This window comes from Acanthaster planci, linkage group LG10 (assembly GCF_054643075.1).
Source record: "Acanthaster planci isolate LZ-2023a linkage group LG10, COTS_SCS, whole genome shotgun sequence".
In the NCBI taxonomy this organism is placed as follows: domain Eukaryota; kingdom Metazoa; phylum Echinodermata; class Asteroidea; order Valvatida; family Acanthasteridae; genus Acanthaster; species Acanthaster planci.
The window spans coordinates 13,955,819-13,982,349 of record NC_141786.1 but is presented as its reverse complement, the minus strand read 5'-3'; the positions used below and the strand labels follow the sequence as shown (position 1 = coordinate 13,982,349).

General features: G+C 42.6%; 2 protein-coding genes across 5 annotated transcripts; both read left to right on the top strand.

Moving 5' to 3' along the window:
- The first annotated feature begins 1,200 nt into the window (after positions 1 to 1,200).
- LOC147797842 (uncharacterized) lies at positions 1,201 to 16,112 on the top strand. Of its 2 annotated transcripts, XM_087142878.1 has the most exons (5): positions 1,201 to 4,124; positions 10,248 to 11,380; positions 12,200 to 12,273; positions 12,415 to 12,543; positions 15,691 to 16,112. In XM_087142878.1, the coding sequence occupies exons 1-2, from the start codon at positions 3,975 to 3,977 to the stop codon at positions 10,266 to 10,268; spliced, it is 171 nt and encodes a 56-aa protein (XP_086999004.1). In that variant the 5' UTR covers positions 1,201 to 3,974; the 3' UTR covers positions 10,269 to 11,380; positions 12,200 to 12,273; positions 12,415 to 12,543; positions 15,691 to 16,112. The 2 variants fall into 2 exon arrangements, with proteins under 2 accessions (XP_086999004.1, XP_086999003.1); XM_087142877.1 differs by lacking the exon at positions 15,691 to 16,112 and having other exon boundaries at positions 12,415 to 12,991.
- Positions 16,113 to 17,789: 1,677 nt separating this feature from the next.
- LOC147797841 (uncharacterized) lies at positions 17,790 to 26,486 on the top strand. Of its 3 annotated transcripts, none has more exons than XR_015426988.1 (3): positions 17,790 to 18,115; positions 24,568 to 24,710; positions 25,772 to 26,486. XR_015426988.1 is itself a non-coding variant. In XM_087142833.1 (3 exons), the coding sequence occupies exons 1-3, from the start codon at positions 17,936 to 17,938 to the stop codon at positions 25,943 to 25,945; spliced, it is 342 nt and encodes a 113-aa protein (XP_086998959.1). In that variant the 5' UTR covers positions 17,793 to 17,935; the 3' UTR covers positions 25,946 to 26,485. The 3 variants fall into 3 exon arrangements, 2 of the variants coding, with proteins under 2 accessions (XP_086998959.1, XP_086998958.1); XM_087142833.1 differs by having other exon boundaries at positions 17,793 to 17,960; positions 25,772 to 26,485; XM_087142832.1 differs by lacking the exon at positions 17,790 to 18,115 and adding an exon at positions 22,376 to 23,800.
- Positions 26,487 to 26,531: the final 45 nt, after the last annotated feature.

Below are 26,531 nucleotides of genomic sequence, written 5' to 3'. Positions count from 1 at the left end.
CGTTGGTATCAATGTAGCTCTATTGATCTTTCTTCATCGATCTTGCGTCGTCGCACTTTTGTCATTTTTTTTTACATCACTCTTTTTTCATCACTCTTTTTTCATCGATCAATGTGTATATCGATGTAGGGAAACGATCAATTGATGTAGAAGAACGATCGATCGATGTAGAAGAACGATCGATCGATGAAGGGGAACGATCAATCGATACTGAAGTGCATCGATGCGGTGTTGTGATTCTCTCTTTTTGTATTTTGTAACTTGGATTGGTTTCGATTTGACGATTGACGTTGTCGGTATAAAGCCAAAGAGCTGCATATATCGGCCAACGTATACATTCGCAATCGTTGTTTTTGACGTTTATAACCGCTTCTTTGAGTGGTATATATTTGGGTAGCTTGATGTAAGTACCACCCAACGGATCATAAAGCGCCACGTTGATATGACGATTTCGTCGATTTGAAATCCAGATCCGTTGTGGATAAATTGATATAATTCCCTCTAAGAATCGTTCCTTCTGTTCTTCCAACACGTCCTTGACGTTTGTTCCTGAAACACCGTGACTTTTTCGCTTAAAAATGTAAACGTTTCTATAACGATGTCTCCTTGATCTGGTTTATCTTTTGAAGATTGGACTTTGATCGCTATTTGGAACTTGTAAGCTGCTAATTTTCGCAATTCAAACAACGTTTTTGATTCGATATCCTTTTTGTGTGAAGCAAAAAAGCGAAAAAATTAGATCGTTGTTCGTGTTTCGTCAAACAATTCTGGTTGGATGTAAGCTTTGATCGCTGCAATTAGATCTCTTTGCAGCATGTGAGCGTTTCTACCCGTGGCGATTGTATGTAATTGGTTTTTTTGCATTACTTGGAGTAATTCTTGATATGTTTTGCGATCCAAGTATTTAAACTGTTTTAGGTACTCTTTGATCGCCTGTACCGGTATGTGTTCCTTGCGCATATGCCGTCCAGGCCTCCGCGGTGCAGGTAAAGGAACGATATGTCGTTCGATATAGGCCTACTCCAATAATTAAAAAAATGATTTTTTCCACGAATAATAGCCGTAAGAATTATGTCTGTATTCTAATCTGACGTTACGATTCGGTGACATCTTGTATTTTGGAATTATTATTCCATATTATTCCTTATATTATTATTATTATAAGTATTTAATGTGTATGTTTAAAATTTTCCTCCTTTTTATAAGGGGTTAATTTTATTTAGATGCATTGATCGTTCGGTTTCGTCTCCCTCACCAAGCAGATGCGATGTTGCTGTTGTTGGATATCTTTTTTGGCTTGGGCCATCACGTTGTCGTCTGTGTCGGCACAGCGGTCGATGGGACAAGAAACCAAGCGGCGTGTGCGCCCACCATCTTTGCGTATTCGAATTAACTCGCGAAAATGAGATCCATGGTTTGTCGTCAATGTTTGGAATTTAAGATTTTTTTTGTTTTCAAAGAAGAGCTGCGGTGAGAGCGAAAGAATTGCTCCCTCGTTTTTTGAGTTTTGGGTTGGAGAGTTTTGGGTTTGGGAAGATTTTTTCGAGTTTTTAAGATGGGTCCCGAACTCTCCATTCTCTAGTACTCCAGTTTATCGACAACGACGAAAAGCGTCGTCTGTTAGCGCAAAAAGGGCAGCTGCTGTTTAGGATTGAGCATACACAGTTCTAAATTGAGTTAATTTCCGTTAAGGAAATGGGACACGAACATACGTGAAGTACCACCGCGGCTATCCACCCTCGTACCCAAGCTTACTTAATTACAACGTAGTAGGCAGGACACATCAACTGTGGGAAATATCACCGTCATCCATAATTTTTTTGCGGCCCGGCAACATCGCCAGTGCGCGTGACGCGTGAATGATACATGCGCGCTTGTGACATATTGCGTTCGCAACCAATAAAAATCTATGACCGTGGTATAACAAAACTATTAAAACACATACGTAAGCTATTGAACACCTTAACAGTCGTGGAGGGTTCCTGAGCATTTTGTAGTACAATCATTCAAACTCTCAGTATCACTTATGCATACCTCAATACATTCAACACGCGTAGACAATTTTCTCCTGTGGAACGAGGGCTTCAAGAAGTGGTGGAAGGGAGAGGGGGTCGTACAAATGGCAGAATGTTATATTTGCACTTTTTTCTCTATAGTCTGGAAAAGTGACCGAATGGCTACATCACGTGAAAGAGTTAACTCTTATTGGATTGGAACACTGTTTGAAAAGTGTGTGGTGAACAGGCTTGAAGAACATACCAATTTAGCTGGAGCGTTGCAACAATCTATGACATTTTCAATCCGCTTGTGAACGGGAGATAGACAAAATGTGATCAAGTCAAGTCATTTATTTCTCCACTTTTAGACGTGTTCCTAGTTGTTTCAAGGGGCAAATCTTGCACGGAACAAAAGAATAATCATGCCCGTCTTTCATATTTGAAGACATCGGATTGACGGTAATTCGTGGTCTGGGAGAAATTTTAACTGTCGCGTGTTAGTGATTTAGGCGGGAAACGCATACATGTGCATACAGTTCCTCACGTTATGGAAGTGATTTGCGCTTTCTTAAGAAGTACTTTCTCTATGGAATCTATAATCAGCACAAGAATATAAAACAACCAATTGTGTACAATCTAATCGGTTGTTTTCAAACTATTTTACAATAATGCATTTGTTGCAATAAGCAATCGTCGGATTTTACAAAGCTGCTTTTCTCACAAACATACAAAAGGCCAACAGTGCCATGAGGTAAATGTATATATTTTCAAAAAGTGAAGTGTTTTTTCAACTTTGTTTTTCGAAATTTTCTTTGAAGTTTATTTTGTTGATATTGTAACGCAAATGTCTGATGACCTTTTAAACTCCAGAGGAATGGAAGTGGGGTTGACCGGTGATGCACTTAGTTAGGTTTCGGGTTAGGTCTGGGAGTTTGGAAACTGGGGGCCGTCAAGTATGTCCAGTCAGGGGTATGGAACAAAGGGGGTATTGGTATAACTGCCAGGGGATTAGACAACGTGTTTTCAGTGAGTAAATGCTAGAATTGGGAAAATTAGTCAGTCTAAGCCGAGCTGCCGAGGAATTCAGGTTGGATCGACCGACACAACTTTGGTACCGGGATTTAACCAATGTGTAGACGATTGTGACTAAACCGTTAGTTCATCTTGGATTGTGCATAAGGATTGGGTACTGACGGGACGTTTGTAACTAATTCATGTGAGTACATGACCCAGGACTGTACCATTATTTAATATTGTGACAGTGTATCTCGGCAGGGCGAGGGGGTGCGCGATGGGTCCTTATGCCCCTCCTTGCCGTTTGTAAATGTTTAGCATTACTTGATTTGTTAGGGTACCTCACGCGTTGAGGAATTGAGTGGAAGTTAATAAACCAGCTAGAAGTAGACGGTATCACACATATCTTTGCCGGGCGTGCCATTTCGTTCAGCTTCCCTTGGCCAAATCACGCGTGAGCGGCGCCGCGACCGGGCTGAGTGGCCCAGCGAGCGAAAGATTCACTGACTACGGAGGAGAAACGACCACAATACGTAATTTTAGAAATTTATATTGATTTTATGAGACACATTTGACAATATTCAAACAATGAATTTATCATAACTAAAGGCCGGTTGATACCTCGGGCGAAATTTCGATGCAAATTTGTAATGACACCAACTTCGCTTTTCTTGCACATTTGCCTGCAGTATCAGCATTAAAGGTAGGTTTGTCAAGATAACTTTATGCGTCACTAAAGAGTTTAGATGTGTTCAACGAGTGCTAATTTGCAGCGCAAAGATTTTATCTGACTTCAAAAGTTAGCGTTTGTGTTCGCTTTCACACCACGTATGAAGCGGCCTTTGAAATTACTCAACGAGTCAGCCTGAGCGCACTTGGAACACACGTACATGTACATGTATGTTTCAGCGAGGCGAAGCGCATGCAGGGCGCGTGATCAGTGCGTGATTGCCGCCTGAGAGGATGCCGGCCAATCAGCGCAACGCTAGGCTTCGCGCTCGCAGGCAGCGTGTGGCAGTGGCTAGCAGAACAGAAAAGAGGCAAGACGTCCCACGATATCGTGTTATTCACTGGTCATTAGAGCAAGAAGAAATCGGAGAAATCAAGAAGAATGTAAGTGAGAGAAAGGAGACAAATTAAAGCTAATCAGTTTGAGAATAATAGAGGAATCTAAAAGCTGTGTTTGGTGTGTTATTATTTCTGTGTTTGTCAGTCCTTGTACTAGTCGTAAGTCCGTGAAGTGTTGTCAGTCCCGTCTCGTCCCCCCTAAATCCTGAGTCTGTCAAGCCTTTTAGACTGTGATCTGGCCGTGTTACACTGGCAGCAGCGGTGGGATTTCAGCCCCGAAATCCTGGATTCTACTGGGAGAAACTAGACGGAGAACAACCGAGGAGGAAAGTGTCGACTTAGGATAGACGGAAAGCCGAAGCACGGCAGTGGTGTATACCGAGCCGGTGCGAGGAACAACGGATGACTTAGCAGCGAATTACGGCAGTGGTGAATACTGAGCCGTGCGTGTAGAAACTAGGGGACTCTGCGTTACGCAGTCTGGTTGTGGTGTATACCGAGCCGGTGCGTGGGTCAGCACAAGTGGCCATCCGCCGGAATAGTCCGCTGGAACCGTCCGCCCGGAACACCCGATTCCCGGATCGAGCCATTTGCGCGGAGCCTTCTACATCCGCCCGGAGTGATTCCGCCCAGATCGCCATTCCGGCCGGAGAAACTGCCGTTTCGGAGCACTCAGTTCGAGTTTAATTAAAATAAAAGATCAAATTAAAGACGCTGAAAGTTTCTGATTGGCGCACAATGGATGGGTCTGGTATACAGAGACTCCCTTCACGCTATTCTACCCTAGGGGGTTAGACTTGTACAATGCAATTGAGAGGGAGTATGAGAGGGTTTCCCATGAAATTGAAGTACGAACACAAAGCTTAAGCTCGTTTTTGGTCAGCCCGTAAGCCAGACAAATGCAGCATGACCCTGGAGCCAGCGCATATGGAAATCATGGAGAAACATGTACTGGGAAAGAAGGATATAGCCCAGGTATCTCTAGCGAGCACCCTCAACCACATCCTAGAGTGAATGTCCCGTGTACGGAGCCACTATCAGTGTAGTAGGCAGTAAAGTCCCACTAACAGGGTACAAACAAGTGAAGACTCCCGTCACGAATGTCCAACTAAGGGATGAATCAAGCATGTGGCACGACTCTGGGATGGACATTTCTGGCAGTCTTTTCCGAACCAGGGAACAAAGAGACCCCTACTAAATTCGACAGATGGTATGGCCAAAACAAAGCTAAGGTGGTGATACGAAAATTGCGTCATCCACGAGGGAGAGCAAGGGCTTAAGCTTCCAACCGACGGCTCAGAGAACAGGCGATGACCTGCGAGGAGTACAGAGTATCGGTACAGCTGTATCTCTTCCACTGGGAGACAATTGTCATGACCATCGAACTCCCCACGATAAGATGGACTGGAGAGGGATAAGATATGTTGACCAGACTGAATGCTTGCCCAGTACGAAAAGAGAAAACCAGAGTACAAGCAGACAACCAGCAACCGTCTCACACGTCGAGCCGCTTCTAGAACCCGTTCAGCTCTGCAAAATATGGGGGGAACAGTCAACCCCGCCAGTCCGGAATCCACCATTTGTTGACCCAAAGAGACAACCACCGATGACTGGTTTGGAAAAATTGAAGAAGGTTGGAATACCGAAGTATTGCCTTTTATGACGAGCAACTGCCAATCGGTCGCTAAACTACAAGGACAAGCCGAGGCCACCCTACCAGAGAGGCGAAGTGCCACTGATGAGTCTAGGAGCCCCATGCCAGGGTTGTCGCCTATCATCACGGCAGTCCCAAGATTGACACAACCGCGGCCGGGAGGGAAGCAAGACCAGTTTAAGTGAACTGTACTGCCTGTCAACAAAGGTGACAGAGCTGCAGAGGCTAAGCTAACAGAGTCCCACCAGGGCAAGGAGAGGCCGATCATAAAACCTGACCGTTATGATGAAAAGGGGCCGTGGAAGTCCTATCGCAAACCCTTTGAGATGTGTGCAGGCATCAATGGTTCAGACGACAAAGAAAAATGTCAGTACTTCGCTGTACTTCTTCCCGGATCGGCACAACAGACCCTTGGTAGTCTTCAAGCCGAGGCTAAGGACTACAAGCAACTTGTTAAGTCCTTGGAGTCCCGCTTTGATCCTTTGGGGAGGAAGGAACTGCACAGAGCTCAGCTGAGAAACCGCCGACAGAAGTCCTTGGAAAGCCTCGTAGAATTGGCAGAGGAAATTGGGCAGCTTGTGGACAAGGTGTATGCTGACCTGCCAGAAGATAGCCGCGACAGAATGGGGCGTGATCATTTCTTGGACACACTCCACGATGGACAAATCCGGACAAGAATCATCCAAATATGAGCGAGCACATTGGATGAAGCAGTGGCGGCTGCTGTGGAACTTGAGGCGCTATACAAAGCCGAGAAAGAACGTCGGTCCTCGGATCTGAAGAAACTCAGAAGCGCAACTGTTGAGGCAGTTCAGGTTGAAAAACCTGTAGTTGAGATTAGTTCATCAGGGAGAAAGACCACTTGGAACAACCGAAAGCAGCCCTCCGAGAGAGGCATCAAGTGTTTCAAGTGCCAAGATTTTGGGCACGTGAAGGCCAACTTTCCTCAGGTGGAGAAGGGTGAGACCAAAGAAATAGGACAGGGGCAACAGAAGTCATCGGGTACAACGAGTCCTCATCAGAACCAGGGAAACCAGTGGAAGCTGTGCCTGAGGGCCAAGGTACAGCGGGAAAAGAGGGGTCCATGATTATTGATTTACAGACTGAGAATGTTGCTGCTGTTGGTGAAGGCATGCATTTAGATACAATTATTAATGGGGTACATGTGGACACATTGGTGGACACTGGGGCAACAGTGTCTCTGCTTTCAGCCAAGGTTGTCAAGCGGTGGTCAGAACAGGACCAGGCTACTGTGGTGAACACTGATGACATTAAAGTCTTACTGGCGGATAACAAAGCGTTACCAGTGGCAGGAGAAGTGGAGGCTGAATTACAGCTTGCAGGGAATAGTGTTCGGCACCTATTTACTGTGGCTTCGATCGGAAATAAATTGCTACTGGGATTAGACAAAAGGAGCCATGTCATGGTTGCACCCTCGGTATTCAGCATTAGTGCTGACATGATACCCCTACGCTTCTTGAACCAAGGGGAGGATCAGGTCATCCTTCACAAGGGAACAACAGAAGCAGCATTTAGTGCAGGAGATGCAATAGGCCCCGAGCTCACAACGCAGGACAACCCTACTGAGGTTCCTGAGCTTGTAAGAGCAGCTGTCGAAGAATTGACTTCTGTTAACGAGTCAGACAATCCGACTTTGCCCATCCATCTGCAAGATCTGTATCAAAGGTCTTCAAGACTGCCCGACACGGAGGAGCGTCACAAGTTTAAAAACCTCTTGATCAAGCACGAGCACCAATTTGCCACACATGACGGTGATCTAGGACGGACTGAACTCGTTAAACACCGAATAGAGACCGGGGACGCGGCCCCCATAAAACAGAGACCAAGACGGCTCCCACTTCATCAAAGAGATGTCGCCGAAGCTGAGGTGGAGTCCATGCTAAAGAGAGGCATTATAAAGCCAGTTAAAGGGCCCAGGGCCTCGCCAATCGTCTTGGTGAGGAAGAAGAATGGGAAGGTACGGTTTTGTGTTGATTACCGACGGCTGAAGGCCATTACGAGGAAGGATGCCTATCCCATTCCTCGTACTGACGAGACGATCGAGACGTTGTCTGGGTCAAAGTTGTTCTCAACTTTCGATCTTGCTTGGGGATATTGGCAAGTCCCTATGGATGACCAGCATAAAGAGAAGACGGCTTTTGTCACACCTAGCGGATTATATCAGTTCGAAGTGATGCCCTTCGGACTTTGCAATGCGCCTGGAATGTTCGAACGCCTCATGTACGGCGTATTGCAAGGGTTACAGTGGCAAATATGTCTCGTGTACCTGGATGACATAACTGAATACAGCACTTCGTTCGAAGAGCATGTGCAGCGCCTGGAGCTGATTTTGGGAAGAATAGTGGCCACCGGGCTTAAGCTCCAACCCAAGAAATGCGAACTGTTTCAAGATGAAGTGGCCTACCTTGGACACATCGTTTCTGCCGACAGGGTGAAGACGGATCCAATTAAGATTCAACGAGTGAAGGACTGTTTACTTTGTGAGGTATTTCCGCCCATACGTCTATGGCCAGAGATTTAGACTGCGAACAGATCATGGAGCCCTCAAGTGATTGTTTTGGATTCAAAGAGCCAGTGGGACAAGTAGGCAGATGGTTGCAACAGTTGGCAGAGTATGACTTCACCGTAGAGCACAGGCCAAGGCACAAGCACGCTTATACAGATGCAATGTCAAGGATACTCTGCAACCAATGCCAACGTCCACAGGAGACTGAGAGTGAATCAGGTGCGTCCTCGGACTATGACGTGCCTGTTGGAGGTGTGGAACCACCGGAGACAGCTAGGAAGATTTGTCCTACCAAGGCACGGCATACAGGATTACATGAAATCGAGGCCTTAAGCTGTCGGGCAGCAAGTGCCGTGCCGGCAAACTGGTTGGAAGGTGTGACCATCACAGAACTACGCGAGCGACAGAGAAGAGATCCTGTCCTATGTAAAGTGATCCAGTGGCTAGAAATCCTAACTGTCCGCCCAACCTGGGAAGAGGTCTCAAGCGAAGTCGTTACTCTGAAGACACTGTGGGGAGCATGGAAACAGCTGTGCCTCAAGGAGGGGGTGCTACATTGCAGATGGGAGAATGACACCGGAAGTGAGGTTTGCTACCTGCTGGTGGTCCCTTCTGAAATGCAGGGAGACGTCCTCAGGCAACTGCACAATGCCCCAACTGGAGGGCACCTGGGAACTACAAAACTGTACGAGAGAGCCAAGTGCCGTTTCTATTGGCCAAAGATGCGATATACCGTTTAAAACTGGGTTCATGAATGCCTCGAATGTGCGAAGCAGAAATTGCCCAACAAGACCAAACGAGCGCCACTTCAACAGCAGATTTTTGGAGTCCCTCTAGAGAGGGTAGCAATCGATATCACAGGCCCATTTTCTGAGACTGCTGCCGGGAACCGCTACATAGTAGTTATAACAGACTACTTTACGAAATGGACTGAAGCGTACCCTGTGGCTTCAATTACTGCTGATGTGGTTGCTAATGTCCTCGTCAACGAGTTTATCAGCCGCTTCGGCACGCCAAGTGACCAGGACAAGACTAGAACGACACCATACCACCCGCAAAGCGACGGGCAGGTAGAAAGGTTTAACAGAACCCTTAAAGTGATGTTGTCGTCATATGCATCTAAAGACCAGAAAGGTTGGGATCTACATGTACCTGCCATCATGATGGCATATCGAGCGTCACCTCACGAGAGTACAGGAATGTCACCAAACTTAATGATGTTTGGTCGCAAAGTGAAGCTTCCAATCGATGTCATCTGCAACTCTGCTCTGCCAGGCGAGTCGCTGGATGCCCCTGACTACGTGGCTGACTTGCTGAAGAGATTAGAGTTGGCTCACGAAAAAGTGAGAAAACCCTTAAAAAATCTGCCTGCTATCAACGCCGGCACTATGACCATAAAGCAACCAACGACAGCTACAAAGTTGGTGCAGCAGTCATGATGAGAATCAACACCGGGAAGGTGGGGGTATGCCCGAAGTTGCAGCCGAAAATTGATGGTCCCTACCTCATTATGGAGACCCTCAGTGATGTAGTGGTCAGGGTGCAGAAGAGCCCAAGACATAAGCTGAAAGTGGTTCACACAAAGTTGTTGAAACCATTCCATGGTGAGGTAGATCGGTCGTAGCTATGCCGTGAAACGGAGTCATCATCTGCTGAAACAGCATTAGAGGTACCCGATAATCCACCAGTAATGTCCGACAGGGTTGACGACAGTGAGCTAGGCAAGGTTCCAGACAAAGAAGAGATAGGTGAAGCCATTGACGATCCGGATGAGGGAGACGAGCCAGTAGTATGGGACACTACTGATGATCAGAGTACAACATCCGAGAACCAGAGGAAGCAGAACAAGCCACCTTTATATCCCAGAACAACACTGACAGTGAACCTTTACGAACTAGGCGCAAGCGTAAACCCCCTGATAGGTTTGGCGATCGGTGTGTGTAGATCTGACTAGAACCCTGTTGCGTTTCATTTCTGTTTTCTGCAGGCCAAGGATGCGCCAAAGTAGAAGCTGTTCACCGACGGAGCGAAGAAGCCCAACCAGGCACAACCAGTGTGCTGAATGCAAGAGGGGATTCTCAACCCAAACCAATCTGAGACGCCACATTGACGAACAGCATCGTCGCCGTGAAAGAATCAAATGTCCCTACTGCCCCCAGTCCTTTGTCCGACAGCGCGACCTGGACCGACACTGGCAGTCTGCACACCAAGAAAACCAGGGCTCGATAAGCCAGTCAGTAGATGCCAGAGACACAGAGCCTGAAGTCCCCAGAACCCCAGGACGAAACCATGAAGATGACGTGGTGAGTCTGACGCCTGGGAGTGTGGAACGGAGTCTTGTAAAAGACTTACACTCTCCTCCCCCGACAGAGAGCGAGGCAGCCGTGATGCCTCCAATAGCCCCTTCCACTCCCTCATAGGCCTAACGAAGGACGTGGGCACCCAGAGCGACCCGATAAAGGGCTCCCGTGTGGTGGAAAGCACCATAAAAGAGGTCCTGGAGAGCGACGGGAAGATTTCACTTCGGCTTATCCAGGAGCGTTTCCTGATGGATCCATAAATGTAGGGCCTAGACTACGAGATTTGCGCATAACATTTTGTTGGCTCACTTTTTAATTAAAGTCAAAGAGAAGTTAGTTAAGTTTACCTTAACTGTTAAAGTTGTCAGAGATGTTTCGTTTTTTGTTTTTCTTAAGAGAACTCTTGAGTTTTGAAATCTTAAACCGTTGTTAAACATGGTTAGATGTTGAAAAGTGTTTTGACGAATAATTATAATTGATGTTAAATGATGTTGCTTGAGCTAATGTGATATCTGTTTATGCTGAGCACGAGTCCCTTATTGTTCTTACGGATTGTATTTGAAACTTGCTGATGTGGGGACACATCTCCCCTTAAAGGAGGGGGTAGAGAAGCGAGCGAGGCGAAGCGCATGCAGGGCGCGTGATCAGTGCGTGATCGCCGCCTGAGAGGATGCCGGCCAATCAGCGCACCGCTAGGCTTCGCGCTCGCAGGCAGCGTGTGGCAGTGGCTGGCAGAACAGAAAAGAGGCAAGACGTCCCACGATATTGTGTTATTAACTGGTCATTAGAGCAAGAAGAAATCGGAGAAATCAAGAAGAATGTAAGTGAGAGAAAGGAGACAAATTAAAGCTAATCAGTTTGAGAATAATAGAGGAATCTAAAAGCTGTGTTTGGTGTGTTATTATTTCTGTGTTTGTCAGTCCTGGTACTAGTCGTAAGTCCGTGAAGTGTTGTCAGTCCCGTCTCGTCCCCCCCTAAATCCTGAGCCTGTCAAGCCTTTTAGACCGCGATCTGGCCCTGTTACACTATGTAGCTAGATTTTTTTGTTCGACTTTCGTGAGTTACATTTTGATTCTTCTATACGCGTTTTACATGCACAACACCAATCCAGCCACTTACCATGTACGGTTACTGCGGCCCGTTACATATGTGTATATGCGGCGTACATATGTGTGCACATTTACATGTACATTTTCGACGGGGCCGGTGTGGCGATCTCAGCTGTCTCCCGGTCTCAGCGGTCCCCTTACCAAATATGGTAAAAATACATCATGCCATCTCTGCGCACAACAACGGGAAAGTCATCCATTTCATGTCCGGCTACGTCAGAGGGAGCTGCTGAAACCGGGAGACAGCTGTGAGCGCCATACCGGTGTAGATGTTCATGTGGTTCATGCGTGTATAGTACATGTACAACTGGGGATATGTACCGTGCGTTAATAAGGATCGACAGACAGTGAGACTTGAACGGTGCCCCCTGTTGATTCACCTAGTTATAAGTTAACAGCTGAACGGTTTTAGTCAATAGCGCCCTCAATATTTTGTATATCTAATCACCAGCCAGTCAATTCTGTCAAATGTGATTATTTTGCCGAATTTCACACTTCATTTTCCCACCTAAATTTCTCCAAATCCCAAGGTTAACTGTGACTCTCAAACCAGCCTACTTAACTGCAAATTATCCCAGACCAACCCCGTGCGTGAATCTTAAAAGTAAGTGAGATCGTTCCTTTATAATTGGAAGATTTTAGAGGCCCTTTGGTCTCTCAGTTACTTCTGCTCACACATAACTATTAAGGCCACATGCCCGTGTCAATTGCCTTTCGGAAATTATTCATGTTCTTATATTTGTAGAACCACAGGACACGGGACACAGGACACGGGTGACAGTTTCACTGGTCACGGTCTACCAGAGTTTTTCCAGTTTACATGGGCTGCGCAGTTAGGCCTACCATAGTTACCACAGGTCACTTCGTTTCCACGGTTAGTACATTCCCACTTGGGTCACCACTGCACCAAACGACCTTTATGTGAACTGAAACTTGCAGTTCCCTAGTTAATAAACATTCCAGTTGGAGTTGAGAACCAAGTGCCATATTTCCTCGCCAGTTTTTTTTTTCACCGTGAATTTCAAAATTTTCTTAACTTGGCAATTTTACGATGACAGATAGAACTTGGCTTCAATAATAAACTTCATGTTAACTCACTGTACTTTTGTGTTAGTCTTCGTTCCCGAGTCACTGAATTCTTATACGCTCGCAAGGCCGTAAGATTATGCAGGATGAACGGCATCGGTGCCGAGTTAGGTCGGTATGCAAACGCGTCCGGTCGGTAAGAGAAAAAAAATCTAGCGCAAAACCAAAAATCGTATAGCGCCGAAGATGCAAGATGGATAACTCTGCCCAAAAGATGTAATTACCGTGGGCGCAACTTGAGCGAGCCATACGCCAGCGCAGTTTACGGTAATGCTTAGGCGCAGGCTCACCAGGTGCACGTGCCTGCCGCGTGCCTGCACCTGTGCATTAATGTGCTTTGCGCACGCGTGTCGCTTGCTCGAATGGTGCCTATGCGATTACAACGTTTTACGTATGTTAACGGTGAAGTTCGCCATCTTGCGCCGCTTAGCGGCGCTAAAAGATCTTTGCGCAAAACCGTCAGCAAATCTAAAACTTTCACACCTTTCTCCACCACAGCCCACTTTGAAACTTCAGGAAACTTCGAATTCCTTGTTTCGAGCCTTCAAAAATCGCATCAAAACGTTAACAAACTATCGCTTACGAAAAGAGCTTTTCACAAAAATCACTAATTTTTACCTCTTTGGTACTATTTCTCAATTTTATTTTCCACAAAACACGTTCGGAAAACGCCATATCTTACCGTGACTATACATTTGCCAGGAATTTTTATTTCCAAAAAATTAAAATAAGACATAAATTTCATGAAATGAAGCAGCTGTTTGCCTGGCACGAATTCCCATTGCCCTCATTACGTTCCGGCCTCTGAAACATACATGTACGTACGTGCATACCCGGTGCACCACTTATTGAGAGTGCATGCGCACTAGATACTTCACTGTGGATTTCGGGGCAGGCGACCTGGGACATCGTTCCGACACTTTTTTTCCGCGAATGGAGGCCATTATTTATTTTAAAAAAATACAATCAGATGAAGTTCATAGTAAAAACCAGATTGATCAGAAAACATTAAACCACTGTATTAATTATAATGAGTTGCACAGAATTTGAAACAAATTAAAAAAAGATCAGATTTGAAAGAAAATGCGTCCACGGTCTTTCCATTTTAAAAAATTTCTCTAGATTATTCAAACAAAGAAAGTGAAAGGCCGTGTGTATTAAGACCCGATAAAACATCGGTAGTATTTTCAAGTTATTGCGAATTGAATATTTTGCACGAGAATTATTTGTCCGCTGTTGTGCATGTATAAGTTTACGTGCGTTGATGGAGATCATGGCCAGATGTCAGACAACTCGACCGTTTGCCAACCAGACTTCGGACAACTCGACCGTTTGCTACCTGGCTTTGACAGAGAGTCAACTCGACCAATGAAATTTTTCTCATTCCCAGTTCAAGATAGCAAAATTATTCAGTCACATTGTAGCTCTACAAAAAAATCCTCAAACTCCAACGAAATGTGGTCACCTTCCACCTTATGTGATAGAGATACCACTGTTACCACCAAATCAGTTTCAAATTTTAAACTTTTAATTCGGACGTATAGGATCGACGAAAATGGTGACATTTTTCTTCGTTCTGGATCGGTTTCCAGAAAGTAACCACGCGAGCGGCAAATCTACTTTCAGCCACAACAATTGTAAAAACCTTATATATATATATTCTAATGAAAATTTCCTCAATTTAGAGAACTTGGCTCATAAATAAGAATTCCAATTGGATCTTGTGTAAATTTCGACTCAACTTTTTCAGCTGCCATCAACAATACTACCTCATGCCGCACAGCTGATGAACCCATTACGTCCCGTAAGTTGCTGCAACGACCGTATAGCGAGATGAGTTCTCAAAGTATATTGTGTGAATGCACTTAATGCGTGATCCAAAACCAGGAAACAATTTGCGCTCAGTTTTCAGCCAGTTTTAATAAAACGCAACTTTGAAAGTAATTTTGATTAAACAGACATTAGAAGCAAGAGTTTATATAACTGTTGAGTGTGAAAAAGAGGCTTTGGGATCATTCGCAGTGAGTGACATATATCGCCCAAGACTATTCGTCTTTTTTTTCCGCTACCGTTTGACCGGTCGACAAAGAGCCACAATTAAAATTGATCAAACTAACAAAGACAATTCCCCATAGCTTAAACACAACACGGTAACGTTTTACAGAACTCTTTCATATATTAAGATATGCAGCATGAGTGGAAAAATTAGAGAACAGGTCACATTTTCGAGTTAAAAATACCCTTTTTTACGTTCGGAAATGTAACGTAGGCTTACACGGACATTTTTCACCCCATTTCCTCCCAAATGTAACTGAAGATTGACAAGAAACACATCACAAACTGAAATCTGAAGCCTGATTATACTTCTCTAATATAAAGTCAGCAAACCTTTACACAGTGCGGAAGATCTCCACGGATGTATTTTGGTTAAGTCGTTTGCTGGCAGGCGTCGTTACTTTAATCAACAGACAGTGACCGCGACATTCTTTGCGGAATTGTAGCGCATGCGCACAAACTAAGTGGAAGGGGTGAACATAACCACACACATACTGACTGGTCGGTTGATGGTGCTTCGTTTTATGTAATATTTTACGTTTTCGTTCTGTTTATTTTACATTTTGGTCTACATGTACTACATACATGTATTAGTTACGTCCCATATAAGCCTGTAATTGTTGGTTTTGACCTACATGTGTACACCGTTTCGCTCTGTACACATTAGTTTCGTCATTTATAAATTATATATGTTTTGTCTTACATGTGTATTTATTAGTTTTTCTCCTACATAAATCACCTTTGTCCTTTAAAGAGCACCTCTGCAGAAAACATGTTTTCTCTGATTTTATTTGTTCAAATAAATATGGAAGCATCCGAATTGAACCAATGTCATTTGTCTTCAGAGCTCAACTGTAACAAGCTCATTTTTTCTGTTCAGGCAAAGATGTGAATTCTGAATGTAGATTGCGCATTTGGAGAAAACGGAGAAAACGAGGGGAACGATGGGAACCCTCGCCCTGTGTTCGTCTGTAGAGGATAATCACTTGTGCATGCCAAACAATGAATGCAGCCATTGTAGTTTGCAGGAAATTCAAAGTCAACGTAATGAAAGAAACTTTGTCTAAATTGTAAAATTATTTGTTGTCAGTTAAATGTGACTGACCCGGCCTATTTTCATTCCAGATAGTGGTTTTAAATGTAGATCTTTGGTCAAGTTGTGAACTCAATCAAGTAATCTGACTTACAGTGTCTGTGGTAACTTAGAGTTTGGCTGTTCAATTATAAAGCTGCGATCATTTTGTGCTCCAGGTTACACATCTGTATGCCACATGTCGGTTTTCAATAAATATTGTTAATATATGAATGAATTTCAGCCTATTTTTTATGTGAAAGTATAAAATTAAATTAAAATTTTATTTTATTTTAATGAAGTTTTTTAGAAATTAGAGGAAAAAACACATGGACAGTTTAGACATCGTATTTATTGACAAGTCTATTTTGGGTCTTAATGAAATTTTCAAATTTGTACACACTTAATAAATCATGATTAAACCGCCCCAAAGTGAAAATATTGCCAAAGTAAGACCGCGTAGACAAGGTGCGAATGAGTAAAAAACAAAACAAACACCCACATACACAAAAACAGGTTATAATATTATCGCTATTGAGTGGGTTATCTAATTTAAAAAAAGGTCAGTTATTTTGGAAAAGATATTTTTGCATTTCCTGTTTATTTTTGTTCTCGGGAGGGGACCGGGCCTTAGCCGCCGTCCCCCAAGAAAAAGGTAAGTTGTCCATAATCAGTTTTGAAAAAGCACAGCATACACCATTACGTCACCTTCCTGGAGCGCTGCCATTGTTCACACTAACAATACGCGATGACCTATCCAATCTTTATAATCATGATAATGAAGATCATTGTTGGATATTCAGGAGATCTAGTAAATAGGTCCAAAATTGCCTGCGCGGACAGAATCACGAGCTGTCAAATTCTCTTCTATTAGAGCACTTCGGAGCACGTGGACTGGCCGGTGGGTTAAGAAGGTGGATGAAATCCAGGGGCAGGACTGTCGGCTCATATACTTCTGAAAGTATCGGACTAAACGGGGCCTTGAGTGTAGGCATCAATTTCTAAAATGGCGATGGACCTCCTGACTGCCGTTTTTTCGAGCTATACGGGTCCAGTCCACTAATTCAAGCCCCATTGAATAAAGTGTAAAATCAGCACCGTTCAGGGCCCAATAGCATGCACGCCAACATCCCTGAAATACAAATGAAATTCTTGTCTGGTCACTTATCTTTCAATTTCTTTTCAATTTTTTGTGGGTTAACCAATTACATTTTTAATTATTCCCACAAAACAAAATCAACCCCCAAAAAGTGTTTTTTCCGAAGTCTGATTGCAGCCATTTTTCAAGTGGCAACCCTCAACTTTCTCGGGCACTTAGGACCATTTTTCTACCTTAGTTTTTAGCCCTTCTGCTCTCATATGAAAGCTCAAAGACCCAGGAAGTTGATCCTGGTAACGATTTACACAATCTCACCATTTTTGGGCCCAAACAATGTCCTTTTTCAAAAGATACTGTGGGGGGCACTTTTAATGCTAATGAGCTGGTCAAAAATTCTCACTTGAATTAGTGGTCTGCACCCTTACGTGTACAATATATGCAATCACACGTATGAAGCCAAAGGGGAGAAAATCTTCATAAGTCATCGGTTAAGCCACTGAAATTGAAAGGAAAATGAAAGACCAGGAAGTGAGCTTTAATTTGATATATATGTCTTGAACACCTGTAAAAGTTGTATTTTTTAAGTGGGGAAATTTATCACTCTTGTCTGTAGCAACTTATTTACTGGTCTGGACCCTAGAGTTATACAGGAAGCTTGGTAGCCAGACTATAATTACTGAGTTGTAGGATATGGCAAAGTAGAATTTATCCTTGGCTACGGCTTCAAATAATGACACTCCTCTGAGGGTTCCCAGAATAGCCGCTTCCGTTACAAGTGGATAGGCTACGACTAAGGGCTCGGTGAGGTTTCTTTCTCGCGCGTGGCCCGTGCGTGGTGCACATGCAATTCAACGTACATGTACTGTACATGTAAGAAGTGTGAACTATTATACCGTCTACGCAGGTGTGGGTTAGTTTTATCGTTAAGTCAAACTTCCCGGAAGAGACGGCGGAATGAGTGCAACAGTTACAGTACTGGGTAACCTTTTTTTGGTTATTATGACTGTTTTCTCAAGTTAGTCAGGTGAAAGTGTCGGAAACTGATGGATTGTAGTCGAGACAGGGAACGTAGGGCTAGGACGTAGTGGCTCTCTTGCAATCTGTCTCTTGATGGCGACAGATAAGAGACAGATGGTAAGAACTTCTTAAGGTTACACTGCTCCAAATGCAAAATCGGACCGAAATAGCACCGCCTGTTGACTTTCGTGAAGAGGTTGGCCTTCATTTTGTACTGGAAATTCAAGATTATGACCAGACAGGCCAGAAGATCACTTTTCGTTTCAATATCACGGGGGTTAGCTACGAAACAATTTTTTTTATTTGGCTTTCAAGAAAGATACCGTCCCAAGCAGCAGAAGGAACTAAAACTAAGAACTCATTTTTGAATGTAGGTGCCTGCCTCTATCCAAAATAGGCCCACAATTTGGGGATCTTTATGAAAGAAATACCCGAACTGAAAACTGTCACTCCCAAATTCAGGATTTATAGAAATATTTCTGTGATGCCTCCTGACTATGGCATGTCTTATTGTAAAAATCCTGTGGGATCACAAAATATTAATGAGCTCGCTCGCAGAAATACAACCATTTGATTTGGTGGAATGCACCCTTTAATACCACCTCGGGGGCCGGTTTCACAGTAAAAATGGATCAAAGCGAAGAAAATCTATACGAAATACAGAAACCAATTCCAAAAATTGAATCCGCTTTCTTGTTTTACTGAAGAAGGATAATACAGTTTGTCTGTTGCCTCTGAATGCAGAACTGTTTTGTGCACAATGATGGCAATTTTATTATGTAAACAAACGGAGAAATCAAACATCTTCTGCAAAACTGCAGGACACAGAAAAGAAAACCTACCAGAAAGAGGATGAGCAGACGGAATAGTTGATTGAACCTTTCTAATTTCTGTTTCCCAGGCGTCTGGGGGCAGTTTTTTTTTGGAAGAAAAAAATTGTGGAATTTCAGGCCCTCTTCCAGTTACAATGTATTATCAGACAGAATAGTCAATAAGTCCCTCTGAGAGACATGGCGCACATTCCCCTTATCTTTGGGTATAATCGTTACTGTTTTGACAACTTCTAAAGACAAAACTGCTCATTTCTCCGCCCGTAAGTAAAAAAGCACTAAAAGAAAGAACAGGGCGCACCCCTTTGGTCTGTTGCCATGGGCACCGCTTTTTTGTCTTTACATGCTGCACTGCACCAAATACGCGCCCATAGAAAACAGTGCAAAATCAGACCGAAATAGCACCACCAGTTGACTCTCGTGAAGAGGTTAGCCTCGGTTTTTTCACTGGAAATTCAAAATTATGGCCAGAAGATCACTTTTCATTTCAATTTCACGGGGGTTAGCCTTAAAAAAATTTTTATTTGCCTTTCAAGGAAGATACCCCTAAAATAGCAGTAAAACTAAGCGCTCATTTTTAAATGTAGCCACCCACATCTATCCAAAATAGGCCCACAATTTGGGTTTTTTTGTGAAAGAATTTATACCCCAAACTGGAATTTGGAAATAACATGTATCAGTCCCAAATTCAGGATTTATAGAAATATTTCTAAGATCCCTCCTGGTTATGGACTGTGTTATTGTAAAATTCCTGTCGGATCACAAAATATTAATAAGCTCGCTCGCAGAAACAAAACCATTTGATGGAATGCACCCTTCAGTCCACTAATTCAGGGGTTCATTACCATTAGCACCCTGTTCCTATAATAAGGAAACAAAGTCCACTTTCTCAAACTAACTAACATTTCGACCTTAAGGAACCATTACTCAATTCTGATATGCCCAGTTTAGGTAAATTTTGACAATATTTAAGCAAGAAAACGTCAAATTTCAAACACGAGTTTGGCAAAAGACAACCACTTAGTCCAATCACGCCATTTTGTTTTTCATCTGGTTACCTGACTCAGGCATTTGGGATTCATAAAAATAAATCTCCATCCAAGTCAAGGAACCAGACTACATGAACAATTCGCTTATTTGTCGATCACAACTGTCTTTGGAGAGGTCATGTACACTGCCGTTTTTACCCAAAATTTCCCTTTCAAACCAAAAGCACTGTTCTCTATTCTCTCTGATATGAAAGAGGACATCACCAACAACTTGTTTAGATAAGTTGTTTTGAAAAAGTAGAATTTGTTCCCTTATAATAATAAATAATAAATTTTGTTATTAAATTAATGTACCAACTAGCTGATGTCTTTTATCAAAATCAAAATTTGCTTCAGGATTATAAGTATAATAACACACTGTTGAAGTGTCCAAAATGTACGCCAGACACTGTTGAACTGGCCATATATGTGATGTACATTTTAGAAGAAATCATTGTCATGATTGTGTGCCACTTGTGCGTCAGTGCTTGTCTTGGGTCAAGGTTGGAAAATTCAGTCTAGTTTTGGGGAATTTTAGAGGTCTACTGTGCAAATGCATTGTAAATTGTGCGTGTCCAGTGTCTATATTCCTTTTTATTCCAGATGTACATGTACCAAAAGGGTGCCTGACTATAATTTTGGGGTCTCAAATGTACATGTACCTTTTGGTGACATTGAAAAGAATAAATCAGAAAGTAAATCAGTGAATTACAAACGTGTACAGGTGCCAGTTAAAAATAAACTCACAAAACGTTTTTTGCTGGGATTTTGAATGTACATGTACGGTATTTTACTTCGCTTCCTCCCTTGCATTTGTGAAATCTATTACCAGGTTATAACATTACAATGTTGCCTGCTGTGACAGGGTCTATACCGGTAGATTTGTACACCCTCGGGTCCAAATGGCATCTGCTTTGCCTTGGTTGCTATTTTCCCCTTTGGGTTACATACAAAACACCATGGGCCCTTACACAGTAGGCAACAATTGTATTGTGCCACCCCAACACATGTATCAGGTTGTGACCGAGTTGTGGGAATGCATGCACAAGGTGGGTTGGACAGAATTACCTTTACACTGGATTAATTTGGAACAACATTGCAGTAACAAAATTTTTTTTTACATCAAAAAGAGTGAGATGACCATTGGTGAGGACATGTGAATGTGTAGGGACAGGGATTACATGTACATGTATACCACATTTAATTTTTTATACCAAAAAATTGTAAGAAATGGAATCACCTGAATGTGAGATACAATGACGTTTGTGTCTTGGCTATGTGAGCTCCAATGACGTTTGTGTCTTGGCTGTGTAAGCTACAATGACGTTTGTGTCTTGGCTATGTAAGCTACAATGACGTTTGTGTCTTGGCTATGTAAGCTACAATGACGTTTGTGTCTTGGCTATGTAAGCTACAATGACGTTTGTGTCTTGGCTATGTAAGCTACAATGACGATTGTGTCTTGGCAATGTAAGCTACAATGACGTTTGTGTCTTGGCTATGTAAGCTACAATGACGTTTGTGTCTTGGCTATGTAAGCTACAATGATGTTTGTGTCTTGGCTATGTAAGCTACAATGACGTTTTTGTCTTGGCTATGTGAGCTACAATGACGTTTGTGTCTTGGCTGTGTATGCTACAGTGACGTTTGTGTCTTGGCTATGTAAGCTACAATGACGTTTGTGTCTTGGCTATGTGAGCTACAATGACGTTTGTGTCTTGGCTGTGTATGCTACAGTGACGTTTGTGTCTTGGCTATGTAAGCTACAATGACGTTTGTGTCTTGGCTGTGTAAGCTACAATGACGTTTGTGTCTTGGCTATGTGAGCTACAATGACGTTTGTGTCTTGGCTATGTGAGCTACAATGACGTTTGTGTCTTGGCTATGTAAGCTACAATGACGTTTGTGTCTTGGCTATGTAAGCTACAATGACGTTTGTGTCTTGGCTATGTAAGCTACATGTACAATGACGTTTGTGTCTTGGCTATGTAAACTACAATGACGTTTGTGTCTTGGCTATGTAAGCTACAATGACGTTTGTGTCTTGGCTATGTAAGCTACAATGACATTTGTGTCTTGGCTATGTAAGCTACAATGACGTTTGTGTCTTGGCTATGTGAGCTACAATGACGTTTGTGTCTTGGCTATGTGAGCTACAATGACGTTTGTGTCTTGGCTATGTAAGCTACAATGACGTTTGTGTCTTGGCTATGTAAGCTACAATGACGTTTGTGTCTTGGCTATGTAAGCTACATGTACAATGACGTTTGTGTCTTGGCTATGTAAGCTACAGTGACGTTTGTGTCTTGGCTATGTAAGCTACAATGACATTTGTGTCTTGACTATGTAAGCTACAATGACGTTTGTGTCTTGGCTATGTAAGCTACAATGACGTTTGTGTCTTGGCTATGTTAGCTACAATGACATTTGTGTCTTGGCTATGTAAGCTACAATGACGTTTGTGTCTTGGCTATGTAAGCTACAATGACGTTTGTGTCTTGGCTATGTTAGCTACAATGACGTTTGTGTCTTGGCTATGTGAGCTACAATGACGTTTGAGTCTTGGCTATGTAAGCTACCATGACGTTTGTGTCTTGGCTGTGTAAGCTACAATGACGTTTGTGTTTTGGCTATTGATAGCTTACAATGATCTCCTGACATCAGGAGATAAGCCCAAATTCTCCCAACGTCCCAGTTTTCTCATCACCCAAAAGTTTTGGGGAGGGGAGGGATCATAACATGGCCCATCCCCCAAGTCTAAAAATGGGGAGATACATCTACACTTGTACATGTATAACGTTACCACGGCTATAGATGGTGAAGTTTTATTGGTTGTTGTGAATTGATCATGTGATATGCTACAAGCTCATGTATCACTTCCGCGTCATGTACATTAACAATGTTGCAAGTTACAAAAAATGATGAATAATGGTGATCTTTCTCACAGTTGATTTATTGTGTCTACTGCATTGTAGTTGTGTTATCTTGGGTGGATAGCTGCGATGGTACTACGCACCATCGATAGTAGGAGATATGCACTTTGTGGGAGACATTGGAGCACTGTGTCCGCTCGCATATGCAGTCAAACGCACATAAGAAGAGCACTGTTTACAAGGTCATGTTCATAACAAGGATAGTTTTAGGTCCCAAGTCTTTGTTTTTCTTTGTTTTCCATTACTGATAATACAACATAACGATTGTAACAAGGTTATTTGTGAAGTCCCAAGGACTTTGTCATAACAGTGTTCCACTGTACTACTTTCTTCACTCTAACCATGACTGAAACCCGCGAGTTAGACCCTCTGTTCTTGCACCCAGCTATAATGCTCATGGAACACCAATATACTCTCATCACTGTTTGTGCTCCGATTGCCATTGTTTATAAATGTAAAACGCTTATGCCGTTGTCTCTTCTTGTCTGCTCTTCAATCTTGTCATTTTTTTTGGCAGAATTTGGTGTAAATAATGTCTTAAAATTCAACCAGTCAACAAAACCCAGTGCTTTATGATTCCCAGGTTTCTCTTGTAAACTCCCTCCTCCCCCAAAAAACAAACAACACAACAAAATCAAAATTACAGCTCAACAAAGGACACAACAATCAGTAGCTTTCCTTGTAATTTGCTGTTCAAGTGTTTAAATTTGTCAAAATGTTTTAATTTATCTGGCTAATTTTGCTTGCTACTTATCTTAAATATGCATGTACTGTACATGTATTACATGCATATAAGATAGTTCCACTTTAGTCTATGGCCATGGTATAACAAAACAATTTTTTCCTACTGTGACAGGGTCCATGGGTTTTGTAAACCCTAAGGGGCAAATGACATTCAAGGCAAAGCTGAGGTTGCCAATTTTCCCCTGTGGTGTGGTGTACATGTACAAAACACCATGGACCCCTACACCACATGCACACCATTGCCCCTGGACTTGGATTGCACAACGTGTAAGCTGCTATCATGTTGAGTTATTAAAGTCCAATTAAGATTGGGGCATCTAACAAAGCAGATACATGTATGTTGGGTCAGTAGTGGAACGTGCTATTATTCTAAATGTGTAGAATGGGGGGGTTATATCTGCAGATTGTGAAGATATTTTTGGACATTCCAACAACTAAAATGTTGCAGTATCACTAAAAAGGATAACAATTGTAAAAGCTATAAATATGCCAATCTGATACACAATTTAATACGCATTCACAGATGTGCATACATGTATACAAGATTCTCTGTCACAAACATTGTCCCAATATGGTGCCTCCCCCTACTCTTCTTTTCAAATACATGTATTCATGGACAGGCAAGTCATCCCCCCACCCTTCCCCATGCCTAATTTCCAGCACAGATTGATGTGTCTGATTATGATGTGGCACATGGTAATGTTCCTGATGATTGTGCCAAATAACACCTCTTCAGCCTGTGTGCATACATGCTATGCACAGTGCAGATGTTCAATGAAGCGGTTCACTCACCCATGTTGATACATATACATGTACATGTACCTGCAAAATATGGTGCAGTCAATATGCATCATGAAAGTTTGACGTCCAGTTTGCCGATACATGTGTGTAGCAATCTGTTGGAAGGGATGTTATTTGAGTGAAACTTTAATGTACACAGTACAGCTGTACAATATGCTGTACGTGTACATCTCAACTTTGTCATAAGGCTGTGATACTTGTTCCATAGCTACATGTAACTTTTGTATTTATAGGTGCTTCTATACTGGCTCTACTGCTAGCAGGCTACCTTGGACAGCATTATCTACCTCCTCCGAAACCAAGGATTGTTGGGATAGACCTTGGCACAACTTATTCTTGCATTGCAGTGTATCATGCTGTCACCGGTGAAGTCCAGGTCAGATTTACTGAGCTTCATTTGGAATAGGGAGTAATTTGACAGATTCACCTGTTCTAATGAAGGATCATTTTAAAAGCCAAATTGAATTTGTGAAAGATTATGTTGTTAAGTAAACAAAGGACAGCAATTCATTGGGGGATAATATATAATTTATAAACCTATGTGTGCAGTGTATGCAAGATGTTGACTGTGGAATTGAACAAACTTTTAGATACAAAATACTTTGTTAGGCCCCCCCCCCAAAAGACTTCTGTTTCTGGTCATGGGCTTGGTCCAAAAGTGGTGCCGTGATGCATGTTTTTTTCCTTTTTTTTTTCTTAGACGTGATGTGAATGCACATATACTTTAGAGCGCATGGCCTTGTTACTACGAGAAGAGTGTGAATTAACAACTTTGAATTAATAAAAAGACCATAAAATATGACGAGAGGCAATGGTTTCAGTCATCTCACTCAAAAAAGAGGCTTCTATTCTTGGAAAGATTGAGCTTGTTAAAATACAGCAGCACTCACAACCATGGAAAAATCATATGTTAAAAATAAATGTTCAATTCCAGTTTCCAGTTTTCAATGAAATTCTTATGAAGAAGCTGCATATGTGACCTTCTTTGCACATTATTTTCTGCTTTAGCTGAGAGGAAACAAGTTGCAGGTCAAATATGGCCCATGAAAAAAATCATTGGAAACAGTTCAGCTCCTCAGTGAAAATGAAAATAGAATTCTCATGAGGTGAATGATACACTGTGCACATTGTTTTCCGTTTTAGAAACAAGCTGCATATAAAATATTGGGGGGAAATTTGGCTCAGAAAATAAAATCTCCTCACTCAAATCTGCTCTTAGCAAGTGACAATGCATGAGTTATTATGTACCGGTACATGTACATGTATGGTTGTCATAATGTGATGTCCATCGCCACTACACGCACTGCATGCGTATGTACCACCACTACCTCACTGACACTGAAATTAGACTGGCCTTTTATGGGTTGTTGCTTAAAAGTGTTTCTAATTTGTATACCTAAGCAGGACGTAAGACCACTTTGTTTGTCTGGTTCACAGACATGGGCCTGGGTCCGAATCAATTGGCTACGGCCAGAAATTACACCAAGTATTTGGCAGCATCTATGGCCAGTTCTTGTAGAATCATGCATGATATCAAGCCGCAGCCAACTGATTTTGACACGAATGACAGCATCTTATAAGAGTGTCCGACTGAAAGGTATGGAGGCCTAGGGGGATTCCTTCACCATACGTATTACTCAACCCCCCCATCAAAAACACATTACACGGTAGCAGAATTCCTGCCAATCAAGTAAGTTTGGTGGCTTTTGGAAATCATTTTATGCAAAATAAAAACTCTTTATTTTGCTGACGCACAGGTCTGTAGCAGCGTGCGTGGTGACCAGAAACCGGAGCCTTTTTTAGACTTAGGTTTTTGTATATTTGGCAAACTTTTGTGCTGGTCAGCATTTCAAGATTTTACACATTTTGAGAACCAACTCCAATGGTTTTAAAAGTTTTGAAAATAAACTATTATTGTATTTAGTGTTTAATACTGGTAAGTTACATGTATATAGTCATTACCAAATCATGTCTCCATTGCGGCTATATTTTTTGTAATTTTGCTGAAACTTTTGAACAGTGTCTTTGACTTGTATGAAAATTTTCCACAATCTGACCACTGACTGTGCTGTTTAGAAATGAAATTTGTATGATGTATGGTACATGAAATACTGGAGAAAACATTGAAACTGGTATGCGTGGAAGAACTGGTTCCAGCACAAACGTACATGTACATGAACATGGAGCTACGTGTACA

What these genes read in the sequence shown, in the direction of transcription:
- LOC147797841 (XM_087142832.1), top strand. Translation starts at nt 23,746, where the DNA reads ATGGACCCCTACACCACATGCACACCATTGCCCCTGGACTTGGATTGC. An exon ending in GGACTTGGATTGCACAACGT is followed by an intron (nt 23,801 to 24,567) that starts GTAAGCTGCTAT and finishes TTGTATTTATAG; the next exon opens with GTGCTTCTATACTGGCTCTA. An exon ending in CTGTCACCGGTGAAGTCCAG is followed by an intron (nt 24,711 to 25,771) that starts GTCAGATTTACT and finishes TCTGGTTCACAG; the next exon opens with ACATGGGCCTGGGTCCGAAT.